The sequence below is a fragment of the Microtus ochrogaster genome, chromosome 4 (genome assembly GCF_000317375.1).
Source record: "Microtus ochrogaster isolate Prairie Vole_2 chromosome 4, MicOch1.0, whole genome shotgun sequence".
Taxonomy (NCBI): Eukaryota; Metazoa; Chordata; class Mammalia; order Rodentia; family Cricetidae; genus Microtus; species Microtus ochrogaster.
This window is the reverse complement of record NC_022011.1, coordinates 51853202-51870584: the sequence shown is the minus strand read 5'-3', so window position 1 is coordinate 51870584 and position 17383 is coordinate 51853202. Positions and strand designations below refer to the sequence as shown.

Genomic DNA, 17383 nt, shown 5'->3' with positions numbered 1-17383 from the left:
CAGCCTGGTCTACAGAGCTAGTTCCAGGACAGGCTCCAAAGCCACAGAGAAACCCTTTCTCAAAAAACCAAAATAAATAAATAAATAAATAAATAAATTAAATAAAAAATAAATAAATAAATGAATACCGAGTAGTCCTGTGTCTCCATCCACTCCAAGCTCTAACAACCCCACAGCCCAAGAGGCTCCTGGACAATAGTTTATCTCTCGCAGTTCTGGAGGCTGCAGACTCAGTGCCCTGGGAGCGCTGTCCTGGGTAAGAAAGGCTATCTTCTGACAGATCTCACATGGAGGAGGCATGGACACCCTTTCCCAGGCCCACAACGGTTCTATCTTTACGATCCACCTCTAAAACACTTCCAATCACTGTCTCATTGGAGACGTTTCAACATATGAATTTGGGTGAAACAAAATATTTAGTCTCGTCGTAGTCTATTCTTGCTGCTATAAAAAGACACCCAAGGCTAGCTAACATGTGACCCACAATGTCACTGGCTTGCAGCTCTGGGGGCCAGGAAGTCCAGGAGGAAGGAGCCAACACGCGGTGAGAGCTGGAGCACATCACTGTTTGGTGGGAGAGAGAACCAGAGGGGCTTTCTATAATGGCACCATGAATGTGGGGCCTTTACTCCCTAATTTTCGCTAAATACTGTTACAATGATCATTAAATTTCAACACGAGAGGCTGGAGAGATGGCCCCGCAGTTAAGAGTACTGGCTGTTCTTGTTCTGAGTTCAATTACCGGAAACCGCAAGGTGGCTCCCAATAATCTCTAGTGGGATCTGATGCCCTCTTCTGGAATAAAGGTGTGCATGCAGGTAGAGCACTCAGATAAAATAAATCAATCTTAACTGAGCTGGGTGGCACATGCCCTTTAATCTCAGCACTTGGGAGGCAGAAACAGGTAGATCTCTGAGAGTTTGAGGCCAGCCTTCTTCCTACAAAGCAAGTTCCAGGACAGCCAAGGCCCTGTCTTGAAAAACAAGCAACAACAAAAAACATTCCTTCTATCCAAAAAGTTTACAAATCTTTAATTTTTTAAAAATTAATCTCAGCATTCTGGAGTCAGAGCCAGGCGGATCTCTGAGTTTGAGGCCCACGTGGTCTACAGAGCGAGTCCTAGGACAGTCAGGACAGTTGGGGCTACACAGAGAAACCCTGTCTCCAAAAACAAAATTATTTGTATGTATGGGTGTTTTGCCTTCATGCATTTTGTTGTATCAGGCGTACGCAGTGCCTGAGAAAGCCAGAAGAGGGCATCAGATCCCAGGGTACGGGAGCTGGAGAGCTCTGCCCCACCATATGGATTCTGAGACTCAAACCCAGGTCCTCTGGAAAAGTGGTCACTTAACAACTGAGCCATCTCTCCGCGCCCCTAAAGTCTCCAAAACTTTTTTTTGGGGGGGGGGCGTTCAAGACAGAATTTCCTCTGTAGCTTTGGGGCTTTTCCTGGAACTAGCTCTTGTAGACCAGGCTGGCCTCGAACTCACAGAGATCTGCCTGCTTCTGACTACTGAGTGCTGGGATTAAAAGTGTGTGCCACCGCTGCCCGGCCCCAAATCTTAATACCAGCTCACAAGTCGTGGATCCAGTCAAGAGTCTTGTCTGAAACAGATATGGGTAAGGTACATTCACAGAATGTAAATACCCCGCCACCTAGAAAATTTGAGACAAATAAAAGAAACATCTCCAAGGTACTACTGTGGGGCAGACATCATATAGGCTGTTTATTCCAGAAGGGAAAAACATTGGAGACAAAGCAAGAACCAGGCCCCAGAATATCCAAAACCCAACAGGGCAAACCCTGTGAAATTCTAGCACTGGAGAATTGTCTTTCATTTGCCTTGGCAGCTCACAGCAGGGCTGTTGACTGCAGTTCTCCTGGGCAGGCGTTGCAATGGGTGCTGTCCCGATGGTCAGTCTGCAGTGGTTTTGCCCCTATAATGTCCAGGGCCCTCTACCTCTGCAACATTCCCGGCTAGCTGGGGTCCCCATGGCTCAGCTGCTGCATGAGATACACCTGCAACACGATGGTCAGGAGGCAGCCCCGTCACACTGCAGGTGTTCCCGGGGCTCTCTTCTGCACCCGCACCAGAGTCTCCTTCGATACCTGATGGAAATCCAGGCCTTTTCTAGTCCTCCCAGCTCCTTCCATTACCCCGTTCCAAAGTCACTTCTATCCACACACACCAAACACATATTAAAAGCAAATTTTTTTAAAGATTTATTTATTAATTATGTATACAGTATTCTGTCTGCATGTCTGCTGCCGGCCAGAAGAGGGCACCAGACCTTACTACAGATGGTTGTGAGCCACCATGTGGTTGCTGGGAATTGAACTCAGAACCTTTGGAAGAGCAGGCAATGCTCTTAATCACTAAGCCATCTCTCCAGCCCCCTAAAAGCAAATTTTAAAAGGCATCTGTAAGCTGGGCGGTGGTGGCACATTCCTTTAATCCCAGAACTTGGGAGACAGAGGCAGGTGGATCTCTGTGAGTTCGAGACCAGCCTGGTCTACAAGAGCTAATTCCAGGACAGGCTCCAAAGCTACAGAGAAATCCTGTCATGAAAAAACAAAAAAAGGCATCAGTAGCCAGCCGTCATTTCCTGGGCACTTTCCTCTGGTGGCCTTCCATCTCCTGAGGAACCACTCCCTGGCTCTGCTTCTTTGTGCTTCCACGATTCCTCTGGGGACATTTCTGTCTCTCCATTTTCTACAACAATTTCTGAAAGGTCCATGCTAACAGCTGAAATTGAGCCTTCACACAATGATGACTCACATTTATTTTTTAAAAAAGAAAACAAACTGTCAGAAATGATGGAGGGGGAAGAAATACCAAAACCTAAGTCGGTGGTGCTCCTAAGAAAGAACACATAAATGCAGTGTTCATTGGGCATGTTGAATGTATTTGACTGGAATGGTGGACAAAAGGACACGTGAGAAATACCAACAAGAAGCTCAAGAAAAAAACAGAGAAACTTGGTACTTGTCTTGGGCCTTAGACACAAACCAGGAAGAACAAGACAAGGGGAAAACAGTAGAGGTAGGCCGTGCCTATTTTGAAATGATCCAACAGTAACTGGAGCAACGAGAGCTATGAAGAATGTAAAGAAAAACCAGTACCATTTTTGAAAAAAGTTGGCTTCAATCCCAAAAAGGACATTCATTTTATGCCCTGCTCAGGACTGACGGGAGCAAATCTCAAAGAGCAATCAGATTTCTGTCCCTGGTACATGACATGGGGACTGTGGTCCTGGGAAAGCTGGAATCTGAATCCATCTGTGAAGGCCAGCAGCTAGTGAGGACTCCCAACAAGCACAACGTGGAAGTTCTTGGATTACTTTCTGAGGATGTAGAAACAGATTCTGTAACTCCAGGTGAAAACCTCAAAATCAGACTGAAAGGAATTGGAGATTCATCCAGGATGCACCCTTTGTGATCTTAATAATCTCTGTCATTCTGGACGTACATTTGATGCCCACATAGTGATCAGAGTACAAATCCATCATCATCTGCCCAGGGTACAATGCGGTGCTGCATATTCATACCTGTATCAAGGAGGTCGAAATAACAGCCTTAATCTGCTTGGCAGACAAAAAAATCAGGAGAGCCGGGCGGTGGTGGCGCACGCCTTTAATCCCAGCACTAGGGAGGCAGAGGCAGGCGGATCTCTGTGAGTTCAAGGCCAGCCTGGTCTACAAGAGCTAGTTCCAGGACAGGAACCAAAAAAGCTACGAAGAAACCCTGTCTCGAAAATTAAAAAAAAAAAAAAAAATCAGGAGAAAAAGGTAAGACTCAACCTTGTTTTGTGAAAGAAGATCAAGTATGCATTGTGCGTTTGAGGACAGCAGGGACCATCTGTCTGGAGACCTTTAAAGACTTCCCTCAGATGGGACGCTCCACCTTACGAGATGAGGCCCATCTTTATTTTCTGATTCACCCCAGTTAGAAGGTCTGCTCCAATGTTGTTGAAGACCTTGTCAATCTGACTTCCTGCATGTGTAACACTTGTCTCCTTGGAAGCATCATTTGATTTCCCATCTCCAAAGACCTCCGCTGCTCCTGCATCATGAGAAGCTGCTCCAGCTAGTCCTGTGCTCAGACTCCAGTCTGCTCAGCATCTCCTTTATGACAGCAAAGAGCTGAACTTATTGAGGTTAAGATTGTTTCGATACTCACGAGAATGAGATGAGGAAGTACTTTTCCAGCCAGCTGCTCTTTGGTGATTCCCAGTTTCTTGTGAGTGAAGGTACACTTATAGATACCTAGAATCCCCGTGAGGACCTCAGGCTCCTTGTAAGGGTAGGATATCATCAGGTACAAACCACTTATCCAAGTACTCCAAAATCTTGCCTAAACAGACTAATGAATTCACACGAACAGCAAGGGAAGATGTTTGTAAACAGGCATTTTTAATTCTTGGAATCAAAGCGTTTTTCATGGATGGGTAGTCTATGAGATTTGCAAAAGTTGGGATGATGATCAGAGCTCCTGGGTCTGAATGGAAGGTGTCTCTGGAGCTCTGTAGACCACGGACAGTACACTGTTCTTTATCTCGTCAGGAGGGGTTTTGGTTAGGAGCAAATCTATTTTTTGTAGAAAAATTAACAAAATCTGGACTGACTCCTGCTGTTTAAACACAGGACCAAGTTCAGGAAGAATTAATCTGACATATTCTTCTTTGGTGCACTCCTCAGCACTCAGTAAAACATTGGGTAAAACAAAAGGTACCATATCAGGGTTTACAAATTCTGAAGTCAAACAAGCGATGACACGCTTGGGCAGCTTTGGCAGAACCTTCAGCAATCCTTTGAAGAACTGGGATTTCTGAAGATTATCTCTTTGGAATAAAGTATCAAAATATTGAAGTGTGACTGCACCAACATCATCGAAGGGAATTTCTGTCATCTGATCTGTGTCGGGTCTTACAGGTGGGGTCACATTTAGCAAGAGTTTGACATGCTAGATCCTCAACTGATCCAACTGTCTACTGAAGCTCTTGCAAACATCCTGCTTGTTGACTCCAAACATAGGTTTCCTTTATTACAGACGGCACACCTAACAGCCCCTAAACACCACAGATCGCTTGTCGTCTCACAGCTCACAGAGAGGATGTACTCAGGAGACAAGTATTCAGGATGTGAAAGACACAGCGACAGCAAGACCACTACAATTGGAAAAGTTCTGAAACTGGTTCCAGAGAAAGACTAAGCATTTTCCTGCTTAGTACTGTGCAATACTGTGAGGAATACTGACTGCAAAAGTCTATTCACACCGCCTTCTCTTATTTTCTGCCCAATGACAAACCTCTCCCCATATTTTGCAAAGAAAATTCACAGCAAAAGCCCACATTATGTTAGCTTTCTCATATGAGAGCTCTGCTATGCCACTGTTGAATTTTCCCCAAGACTTTGCCCCCCTTTCAAACTTTGCTTCCTCAGACAGATTTGGTAATAGCTTTGTAAGTGATGTGGACATAATTGCCTACAATAATGAAAACCTATAGGAATTTTTTATTTTTCATTTTCCCCTTAGGCATAGTTAGTCCTTTTTCCCCAGGCAGCTCATTCTGAATGTGCTAGTGTGTGTGCACATTAATAAAATATTCAATTTGGAAAAAAAAATGTATTCCATGCATCTACGAAAACATTACCTAGGTATCAAATTTTTCTTTTTCTCCTGAGATAGGGTTTTTCAGTGTAGCCCTGGCTATCTTGGAACTCGCTCTGTAGACCAGGCTGGCCTCAAACTCACAGAGATCCAACCTGCCTCTGCCTCTTGAGTGCTGGGACTGAAGGTATATGCCTACCATGCCCAGCCCTCTGTGGATACCTTTCTCTTGCCAACCACAGTTCCACCTTCTGTGTCTTGGAAACACACGCAGTAGGATGGAACCCAGGGCCTTGTGCATGACAAGTGTGTTCTACCACGCACTGCACCCGCAGCCCCTCTACTTCTCTTTAACTCTGGTGGAACAATCTACCAGTTTGGGGCTGAGATTGGTAGAGAGCTTGCAGGAGGCCTGGAGTTCAGTCTCCAATACCACATAAGCCAGAGACAGTGGCAGACACTTGAATGACAGCACTTGGGCTGAGGCAGAAAGATCAAAAGTTCAAAGTTATCCTTGGCTACTTGGAGAGTTAGAGGCCAGCTCAGACTAGAGATGCCTTAAAACACACACACACACACACACACACACACACACACACACACACACACACACACACACCCCAAGTGGTGCTGGCACACCACATGCCTTTAATCCCAGCACTCGGGAGGCAGAGACAGGTGAATCTCTGTGAATTTGGGGCCAGTCTGGTTTACAGAGCGAGGTCCAGGACAGGCTTGAAACCCTGTCTTGAAAAACAAAACATAACAAAAAAATTACCAGCGGGGCATGGTGGTGGAGACCTTTAATCCCACTTAGGAGGCAGAAGTAGGCAGCTCTCTGTGAGTTCAAAGCTAGTATAATGTACATGGAGAGCTCCAGAACAGTCAGGACCACATAGAAAAAACCCAGCCTCAGCATGAATTACCTAATTAATTCTAGTGGTTTTTTTTTTTTTTTTTTTTTTTTTTTTTTTTTTGTTTTTTCGAGACAGGGTTTCTCTGTGGTTTTGGAGCCTGTCCTGGAACTAGCTCTTTCAGACCAGGCTGGCCTCGAACTCACAGAGATCCGCCTGCCTCTGCCACCCAAGTGCTGGGATTAAAGGCGTGCGCCACCACCGCCCGGCATTAATTCTAGTTTTAAAATGGACGCATTTCTAGAGAAAAAAACACACACATTATAAACAAATGAGCTGCTAAATATAGAAACCCACTGATAGAAACAGACTTTAAAACCATTATTTAACTAATCGTCTCAACTTTGAATTTTTCTACACCAAAAAAGTTCAAACACTGGGAGGCAAAAGCAGGCCGATGTCTGAATTCAAGACCAGCCTGATCTACAAAGCAAGTTCCAGGACAGTCAGAACAGCTATACAGAGAAACCTTGTCTCAGAAAAAAACAGATCAAACACAATGAAGGATCAATGATAGAAGATCAGAAATTTCTTTCTTTTTTTCCCAGACAAGGTTTTTCGGTGTAGCTTTGGAGCCTGTCCTGGCAATCGGTTTTGTAGACCAGGCTGGTCTCAAACTCAGAGATCCTCCTGTTTCTGCCTCCCAAGTGCTGGGATTAAAGGCGTGGACCACCACGCTGGACTAGAAAGATCAGAAACTTTTACTAAGCAGGAAGAAAGTAGAAAAATGGACAGAAATGGCCAATTCCTATGGAGAAATCCCAGAGCAATAATCTGGTAAAGATGCCCAGAGTCCTCAGAGAAGTACAAGTCACAAGACATACAGGTCACACACAGCCCTCGTGAAAAGCTGCAGGGAGAGGACACTGCCCACATGCTATATGCTGTAAGGCACTTGATGCAAGTACAAAATATCTAAGGGATAACCATATAACCCCAACTCTCCTGGGGCCACAGGTGACAGGCAGGCCGAGACCAGTTTAAGAACGCAGGAAAAAAAGACAAGATGTGTCCTCCACCAGCAAGCCACAGGGCGGTCAGGTGAGGCCAGTTCTCTGCCATGACGCCATCCCATGCTGTTTCTGTATGCTTTAAAACCAACACACATGGTGTGGAAACTCAGAAGAGAACAGGAACAGGTCAAGAGGGCAGCGTCTCCTCAATCACAGCATGCTCACAGCTGGTGCTCTCCCCATTTCCTACTGTGGTGACCTGAAAAATGAACTGAGGGAGACTGGATACCCTTCTGACTAATAAAGATGCCCAGGACCCAGACCATAGTGTCTCTACTCCAACCCAGTCCAAAGAGCGAACCAGTCCAGAACCCTGAGGAAAAAATCCTGCACATGGGCCAGACCAAAGGTCAGCCCTTCGCCTCTACCCAGGCAGACCCAGGACGCAGAGATCACATGGAACCTTGGGGGCTCGAAGGGCATAAGGAGCAGAGACAGCCAATGTGGAGAGGAAAGCAGAGGCCACAGGGTCACCACTACCTGGGCTGGAGCCAGCAGGCAACCCAGAGTCAGATGAACACCACTCGTCATAGACGTCGGATAGTTTAATCACTTCTCCCCAGTACAGGCCACCTGGCAGGGCTGTGCAGCCCAGGCAGGCTCCTCTCCGGTGTGCCTACGTCTCAGAGGGCTTCTTTCCTGGGCTATGCTTTGTGGGTGGATGCCCTTCTCCTGTGTAGCCCCTACCTCCTTTCCAAGAGTGGGTAAGGTCAACTACCACTCTTGCCGCTGGTGTAGCTCTGAAGCTCTCGAGAGAGGCTCTGAGTACCCCACCCAAGGGCCTCTCCCTTCCCCAGACAGAAAAGCAAGAGCTTTTCTACTGGAAAGCCGAGAAGACCCCACCAGCTGGTCCCACAAGGACCCTGAGCTGAATGGACCATCCACTCAGTCTACCAGTTGAGGACCAACTGGAGGCCCCTTCCTGCCTTTCCGTGTGATGGTGACTGGCTTTAGGCTGAGGCCCTTCCCAGCTCTCGCACCAAGCCTGCCCACCCATGTGTGGCAGGGCCCTGGCCCAGTGTGGCAGCTCCTCACTGAGCTGCTATAGTAGGGGTGGCTAGAGTCCTGTCAGGTCCACAATAGCTTTGATGAAGATAGCATCGTCCCGCACATAGGAATTCTTGGCTTCCATCTTGGACACAGGACAGAAGAGGGGGCAGCCACTGGCGATATTCATGTCACTGACAGGCCTCTGGAAGGAGGATGAGGTAACATCAGGCCTGAATGCGTCGATGACATGCTCCCGGTTGTTCTGGTCCAGCAACATCAATGTTACCTGAGAGAAGTCAATCCAGAAAGGGAACAATGTGCCCGTGAGTCACCTGAAAACCCCACATTAGTCCTACCCTGCCTCAGTAGACTAGACACTGGCCACAGTGCATCCAGCTTCCCGCCTGGGAACAGCACATGGCCACGCTGGAAGCATCTGGAAACGGAGGCTAGAGCTTAGCACTGCACACTGTATTCGGGGTGCTGCTCCTTTCTAGCGTTCATCTACAGACATTTTCTTGCCGAGATCCTGAAGCTTGCTGGAAGCATTTCACAACTAGAGTGGGGGCTGACTGCAGGCCACGGACTGGTCAGGCCACTGGGCCTTCTAGACCTCCCTGCCCGTTCTGCCTCCTCCACTGGCTTCCAGTGAGAGAGCTGGGCCCTGAGTGAAGGGACCATCCCCAGTCCAACCTGGTCTCTGCAAGTTTCAGCTCCTTAATTAAGGCAGACTCTGGTTTTTAACAGTCACACACCCTCACTCCGACAGCCACAAAGAGGGGCTCTGTGGGTGTGGCCTTCCCTTGAAGCATACTTCCCCAGGAGACTTTCACACACGTCAGTCATGAAGCCAGACGTGTGTGTCACACCACCAACAGGCCTGGGCTGGACAGACTTTGTCTTGGACTACCTGGCTATTTGGAAGCTGTGCCCAACCTCACTCACATATTCCCCCAAGGATCCTGGCTTTCATACCTTCTGGTTAAAAGGCCACCGCAGGAGGGCATCATTGGGACCTTTCATCACCACGAAGAAGAGAGACAGGTGCGTTCCCCGTCCAGTGCCATCACCATTCAGGTAGACACGCAGACACATCTTGTAGCCGTATCTGCTTGTGTAGAAGGCTGAAGTACGGAAAGGGCCAGTGAGGACAGGGCAGGACACAGCTTGTCCACTCGCAGTCCACCCTCAGTGACGTGAAAACGTAATCTCCAGCTTTTGGGAATTATCAAGGGATGATCCTCCTCTCAGAAGAAACCTCCCAGCCCCCAGACAATTTTGCCATGCAGCTCAGGAAAGCCCCCAACTCCAATTCCTCCTACCCTATCTTCAGAAACGTTACTAGCGTGTATGCTCACATGCAATACCACAGGAAGGAGCATGCGTGCCATGACATGTATGTAGAAGCCAAAGGACAACTGTGTAGAGGCACTTTTCTTCCTCCGGTTTTTTGAGATAAGGTCTTCCTAGGTAGTCCTGGAACTTACTAGATAGATCAGGCTAGCCTCAAACTCATCTACCTGCTTCTGCCTCCCAAGAGCTGGGATTAAAGACCGCGTCACCACATCTGGCTCTCTTCTACCACCTTTTCGTTTTGGACAGGGTTTGTGTCGTCTTGTGCCACCAATGCTTGACTTCTCCTACTCTTCCCCACCCCCTTCAAGACAGGGTTTCTCTGTTAACAGTCCTAGCTGCCTTGGAACTAGCTCTGTAAACCAGGCTGACCTTGAACTCACAGAGATCCACCCACCTCTGCCTCCCAGTGCAGGGATAAAGGGCGCGTGCCACCACTACCAAGCCTCTCCTACGACTTTTACTGTGGATTCCAGAGACCAGTCTCACAAATCCAGTGAGCCTTCTTGCTGCATCCCCGCCCTTAGAATTAACAATGATAAACTATGGTGGCAAAAAGATAGTAGCTGAGGTCCTCAGAGAGCTATAAAGGGAGTGCAGGCCACAGGAACCCAAGCCTGCCTCAGCAGAAGCATCTGAGGAGCAGGAATACAGATCAGCAGTCAATGTCCCTCAGCCCCTACGGTAGTAGTTCTCAACCTGTGGGGCACGACCACTTTGGGGATAGTGTATCAGATACCCTACACATCAGATATTTCCATCATGAGTCATAATAGCAAAATTACAATTATGAAGTAGTAACAAGATTAATTTTATGGTTTGGGGTCACCACAATATGAGGAACACATAAAGGGTCACAGCATTAGGAAGGTTGATAACCACGCTCTATAGGTAATAAACAGCCAGAACATGGTTAAGGCTGTGTAAGACAAAGCCTCCCAACACGAGTTCAAGTTCAGCCAGGGTGATACATCTGAGGCCACCTTGGCTATGGGCTATAGTGCAAATCCCTGCCTCAAAAAAAAAAAAAAAAACAAAAACAAAAAACCCAGTAAAAGACACACAACATACTGTTAAGAGCAAACAAAACATGTAAACAGCTGATGGTGAGGTGGATCCATCAACTCTGAACAAAAATAAGGAAAATCAAACTGGTGTCCCTGCCCTGGGGGTAGGACCTGCCTCTGAAGTCAGACATCAGGCTTTTCAGTTTCCACTTGATGCTGGCCTACTGTAGAACTCAGCAGCTGCACGTGCTGTAGTTATAGGTGGGTCTGCAATGCCCCACCCCATGGCTATCTGTTAACGGTGCTGCTGCCTGGAGAGGATGTTCAGTCCCCGAGGGTGTGCCCTTGAAGAAGACAGTGGGGTCTCTGGCTGGGAAGTGAACAGCTGTAACCACAGGCTGCTGCCGCCTGTCAAAGCAGAGTGGCTGATCAACGCTGGACTGGAACCTCTAGAGCTGTGAAGTGCATCCTCTCAAGGGAGAGCTCAACAGTACAGTATTCAGGTGGCTTTGCTCCCGAAAGGCTGCCTGTTACAGTGACCCTCATGGCAACAGGACTGTCCATGCTCCGCTGACCCACCAGAGCTAAGCCTCTGCAGCAAGGCTCCAAATGCAGTGCTAAAACTGCCTCCCCTGTTCCTTGTAGCCTTTGCCTGCTACATCGGTGACCAAGCATATCCAAAGCAGACCTTTCACACAGACAGCTTTCCCTGTCTATGGCCCCAGGAAGATTGCTGCAAAGGACATGGGCTCCTCAGGCTCCCTTACCATGCTCACTATGGAACCACTATGGAACTCCTGTAATCTGAGCCTGCACACTCCACCGGCTACCACCTACTAAATCACCTGCAAGCGGAGACACTGCCAACATAGACTACCCAAGTCTAGAAATAGTATCAGGCACTCCAGGCTGCCCACGTGTACCTTGAGCTCTCCCTAAAACAGAGAGGACAGGGTCTCTAGGTTTGTTTACTTCTAGCCCTTGCTGACACTGCTGTGAGGACATGCTGCAGAGCTGAGTGCGGTGCTCAGTCTTCCGCAGCAAGGGCAGGGACGCCCAGCGAGTGTCAAGGCTAATACGGTAGGAGAGGGTCTCCCAAGGCCCCAGCCTTGATCCCAGAACCTCTATTACAGTAGCAGTTTTGTAAGATGAAGCATGTGCAGGCTGAGCTCCGACAGGTGACGACATTATGAAGTAAGTGGCTGAGCAGGAAGAAGATATGAATAAGGGACAAAGACAAAGGCCTGGGCCATCACACGGTCTATGGGCACCTCTAGGGACACACAGGGGAACTGTGAAAAACAGAGCAAGGCAGGCACAGTGGCATGGTCAGAGTGCAAAGAAAGGAGCACAAGGGAAGCAAACTGTACCCTGCAGGAATACACCCACCCCCTTCAGCTCCCAGTGGTACCCTATGGAGAAGAGCACCCTACAAAGACCCTGTAGGTGGATATGAGAAAGGAGAGTGAGGAACATCCTCATAGGCTTCCTGCTTGCAGCAAATACCAATCCTGAAACTGGGAGTCAGGCAAGTTTGGAGCCATGGCCCTGCTTGGAAAGGTCTCTCTTTCCTTATTCACCCAAAAGCCACCACACTCATCTGTAGGTGACAAGGGACATACTCTATACACATATATCCTGGCACCCAACAGCTCTTCATACCTATAGACTCCCAACTGAGTAGGGTATGTTGCCCAATTTGCTTCTCAAGAAGATGCAGACACTCCTGGTGCCAGCTGAGTATGTGCCCTGCCCCAGCCAGAGAACCATTCCATACAGCCTCTGAAGCAGACGGGAAGACCACAAATGGCACCTGGGGAGAAGATGGCGGGTGTACGGCCAGCTACAGCTTCCTGGCGCTTTCTGGCAAAGTCTGAGATCTTCCAGATGAAGACTCCATCATAGGTGGATGCTTCCAACTCTGAGACCTTCTGCTCCAGGTCGGCCATGGCCAGGTCCTTGAGGCCAATGCTCCTCTCTAGTTGCTGCACCTGCAGAGCAGAGATCACTTAACTTTGACAAGAAGGCAGAGACCCCGGCCGGGCGTTGGTGGCGCACGCCTTTAATCCCAGCACTCGGGAGGCAGAGGCAGGCGGATCTCTGTGAGTTCGAGACCAGCCTGGTCTACAAGAGCTAGTTCCAGGACAGGCTCCAAAACCACAGAGAAACCCTGTCTCAAAAAACCAAAAAAAAAAAAAAAAAAAGAAGGCAGAGACCTAACTGCTATATTCTATGCACCCTGAGCTCCCATTTCCCACACTACTAGCCTTTGGAAGTCTCTGGAGTCTTTTCTGTCCCCAAGAGCTACATACTAAACGTGAGGTAGAGGTACACGTTCCACTTCACTACATGTACCCAGGAGCTTCACCAACCCAGCACACTGTATCACTGATGCTGTGTCCTCCTAGGCCTTGCTAGCCCATCAAACCCTGTGGCTGAGTCTAATGTCTATGTTGTACAGGCTCCAGAGATGCAGAACTTGCTATCCCCGCTAGGCACAAACCTTGTTACTCAGAGCCTCTATCTTGTCCTGGTCTAGCCGGTGCTGCCGGCTACACGCCTCTGCGGTCACTGCCACCCTCTCCACCTCCCGGTTCAGGACACAGACAATGTTCTCGAAGGTGGCCGTCTTCTGTTCCAAGGTGTGGCACCGCTGCAGCAGCTCTGGCCCCACCTGGCTTTGGCTTCCCTGTGAGGCTGGGGACTCCAGGAATGAGTTCAGCAACAGGGCCAGGTGTTCCCGCAGCCTCTGCACCTCATGATCCTGCAGCTCTTCAGTCTCCACCTGCGGGACAGGACGGTGTTTGTACAGAACCAGCCCAGGTGGTGCGGCACCGTGGCCACACTGCACTGAGGGACATGTGGTTGTTATCTCGAGATAGACGCTCTAAGCTACTGCTCCAGCACCTGCCTGCCTGATGCCATGCTGCCCCACCACGGTAGTCATGAACTCTACCCGTCTGAAACTGTTAAGTCCCAAATAAACTCTTATAAAAGTTGCCTTGGTCATGGTGTCATTACACAACAATTAAAAAAAGTAACTAAGATACAATAAATATTTTCAAACTTGTGCACACAATTTTTTAAAGTGATCTACTTATTTTTATTTTGTGCATATTAGTGTTTTGTCTGGATATATGTCTGTGTGATGGTGTCTGATCCCCTACAATTGAAGCTACAATAGTTGTGAGCTGCCATGTAGGTGCCAGGAACTGAACCTAGGTCCTCTGGAAGAGCAGCCAGTGTTCTTAACCGCTGAGCCATCTCTCTAGCCCTTTGTGTAACAATTTTGAGAAGTCAGATTTCAAAATTACAATAATATCATTACACTGTGTGCTAATTAAGAAAAATAAAAAGGCGCAGTGGCAAATGCTTTCAATTCTAGCATTCAAGAGGCAGAGACAGATGGATTTCTATGAGTGCAAGGCCAGCCTGGTCTACATACTAAGTTTAAGACCAGCCTCGGCTATATAGTAAAAATCTGTTTCAAAAACAAAACATCAAAAATCAAAAATCAAATCCAACCTAAAACAAAACCAAGGCTGGCAAAATGGCTTAGCATGAAACTGCTGTCACCAAGCCTGATAACCTGAATTTAACCCCTGGGACTCATATGCTGGAAGGACAGAACCAACTCTGAAAGCTGTCCCCGGTTTCACATGGATACCAGGGCTTACACACAAGCACACAAAATAAATGCAATAAAAATATTTACAAAACATAAGTAAAAAGACACCAAGACACCAGAGCCCCCAGTAACAGGAGGCCCAGCAGGAAACATATGTGCACATATGTGCACAGGGCAGGCGGCAGCTGGAACTAAGATGAACACAAAAGGACATGCCATCTGCTCAGTAGCTTCTCCTGCAGGGGCCAGCAAGGTCACACAGAGCTAGAGCTTAACTGGAGCACCCTATGAACTGAAAAGGCTCAGGACCGAGGTGACAGCAGCTCGGTTTCTGGGTAGCTTCTAAACTACCTTCTGCAGGGAACTCAGTTGTTTTGAAACTGAGGTAGCAACTATCCCCACCTCAAACAGAAGAGGAGAGAGATGCTGTGTCACTAGACACCACATCCTCAGCTTGCCTTCTCTTACCATTAATGTACACACCCTACAGGCCCTCTGTGGACCAGCACACGGTCATGAGTCACGATGGGAAATAATGTCCAGGGGCTCCCATTGTACAGATAAAGAGGGATAATAAATGGAGAAATAGCTTGTGCAGGATGAAAATGAAGGAGGGGCAGGTCTACATGAACAGAGAAGGGGCACATGGGGACAGGGACCTGTGGAGACCAGAAGGAGTCACCAGAAACATAGCAAAGCAAAGGGGGAATAGGGAGTGGGGAGAAGTCAGCTTCAAGGACAGCGAGGTCAGTGACCAGGGCAGAGACCAGTGGTCTTGGGAGAGAGAGACCATGGTAACCATGAATCAAATTTTGGTGAGGCCACATGAGGGTCATATCTTGCTTTTACTTTAACAGATCAGAGCAGCAGAGTGGTCAGAAGGTGCCCGACCAACATAGGAAGCCTGTCTCCAGGCAGGAGATGAAGTAACAAAACAGGACTTCAAGGGACAGGAGCCATCTGCCAACAGCCAAGGATTTATTATTATTTTTGTGAATATGAGACAAGAAAAGGATCTTGCAGACCTGAGGCACTGGGGCTTTAGCTAGACAACTGAGTAATCAATGTGCTTTTTTCCCCCTGGGAAAGATGGGAAGAGGGTGGAGAACAAGGAGCTAGAAGGTCAAGGTGTACTCTAAGGTGTCCATCAGATACCGTGGGAGGCTCGAGATGTCAGAAGCACATATATTTAGGTACTCTCAGAGATAGGTAGTGATCAAAGCCACCTAGAGATTTCCATGGAGTAAGCCTGGACACCTGAGGGCAGGAAGAAGGATTACTGAGAGATGGCCAGGGGAGATACCAGAGAGGCTGAGGAACCTTGGAGGAGCCAAAGCTGGAGGCTGAGGAACCTTGGAGGAGCCAAAGCTGGAGACAGGTTAGCATAACAGAAAGACCCAGCCAGGCCCCCAGCCCCACAGCAGACTCCTGGCTTACCATCTCAGGACAGCCCACGGTATGGAATCTGCAGGGAACCCGACACTTGCTGCATGCTCTAACATGGTCCTGAAACTGAAGGATCAGGAGGACAAAGTTACCAGCGTCACTGTCATTACTTAGGGTCTTCCCTACCTCACTTGAGCCATTTGCTTAATGTACTGATCAAGTCAGAATTAACAAAAGAAACCACTAGTTGCACCCTATGGGCCTTCTCATTGTCATGCAAGATTAAGATAAAACAAGCCACTTCCACTGTCAATCATTGGGAAGCAGACATTTCAGTACTGCTGTGGAAAAGTCTACCTCCTGGTTTTGGGTCAGATCCATGCCACACAGAAAGCAAGCCAGCTGTTATGTCTGTCAGGTTTTGTTTTTTTTTTGTTTGTTTGTTTGTTTGTTTGTTTGTTTTGGTTTTTTTTGAGACAGGGTTTCTCTATGTAACAATCCTAGCTGTCCTGGAACTAGTTCTTATAGACCTGGCTGGCCTCGAACTCACAGAGATCCGCCTGCCTCTGCCTTCCGAATGCTGGGATTAAAGGTGTGCGCCACCACCGCCCAGCACTTCTGTCAGTCTTGGGAGTAGACAATATTGAATACCTGGGCCTCAGGTAGAACATTCAGATTCACAAGCATAGAGCGTAAAAACAGGCCAGTCCTTTGTGTTATGGAGGGGCACATAACATGCTGTGTTATGATGAACACATGAAACCTAAGCACACACTCCACTGAACACAAACATCTCACACGTAACCAAGGCCATGTGTCTGGCAAGGGCAGGAGAAAGACCACCTCTTTAAGATCCAGTGAGGGTAAGGAGTCATTTTTTTTTAACCTACCATTCTAGGCAGCAAGCATGGTCAGGCTTGCCCTGTGAAAAACTCAACTTAAAAAAAAAGAGTGGAGAAGGTTGGTGATGGCTCAGAGGTTGAGAGTACTGGCTGATTTTTCAGAGGACCTGAGTTCAATTCCCAGCACCCACATGGCGACTCACAACTGTCTGTAACTCCAGTTTCAGGGGATCTGAAGTCCTCAAACATATATACGTGCAGGTAAAACACCAATGCACATAAAATAAAAATAAATACATCATTTAAAAATAATAATAAGCCAGGTGTGGTGGAGCACACCTTTAATCCCAACACTTGGGAGGCAGAGGCAGGTGGATCTGTGAGTTCTAGACCAGCTTGGTTACAGAATGAGTTCCAGCTAGGGCTATACACCAAAAATCTCATTATGTGGGGTCCTTGGGCCATGGTCATTTTTATTTTTTTTTTGGATTTTTCGAGACAGGGTTTCTCTGTAACTTTTGGTTCCTGTCCTGGAACTAGCTCTTGTAGACCAGGCTGGCCTCGAACTCAGAGATCCACCTGCCTCTGCCTCCCTAGTGCTGGGATTAAAGGCGTGCGCCACCACCGCCCGGCTTTTTT

The 17383-nt window shown here is 47.9% G+C and overlaps 1 protein-coding gene and 2 pseudogenes across 2 annotated transcripts in view; 1 reads left to right on the top strand and 2 right to left on the bottom strand.

Moving 5' to 3' along the window:
* Positions 1–485: 485 nt before the first annotated feature.
* LOC101989053 lies at positions 486–3843 on the top strand (annotated as a pseudogene).
* On the bottom strand, positions 3758–8069 carry LOC113455940 (annotated as a pseudogene).
* Traf2 (TNF receptor associated factor 2) overlaps positions 6581–17383 on the bottom strand; it is a 29789-nt gene continuing 18986 nt past the window's right edge. For both annotated transcript variants that reach the window (XM_005346294.3, XM_026778817.1), the window contains exons 7-11: positions 15954–16028; positions 13392–13673; positions 12702–12879; positions 9504–9652; positions 6581–8814 (exon numbers count right to left, since the gene is read on the bottom strand). In XM_005346294.3, the coding sequence (XP_005346351.1) occupies positions 8596–8814; positions 9504–9652; positions 12702–12879; positions 13392–13673; positions 15954–16028 (903 nt within the window). In that variant the 3' untranslated portion in view covers positions 6581–8595. The remainder of the gene's footprint in view (positions 8815–9503; positions 9653–12701; positions 12880–13391; positions 13674–15953; positions 16029–17383) is intronic.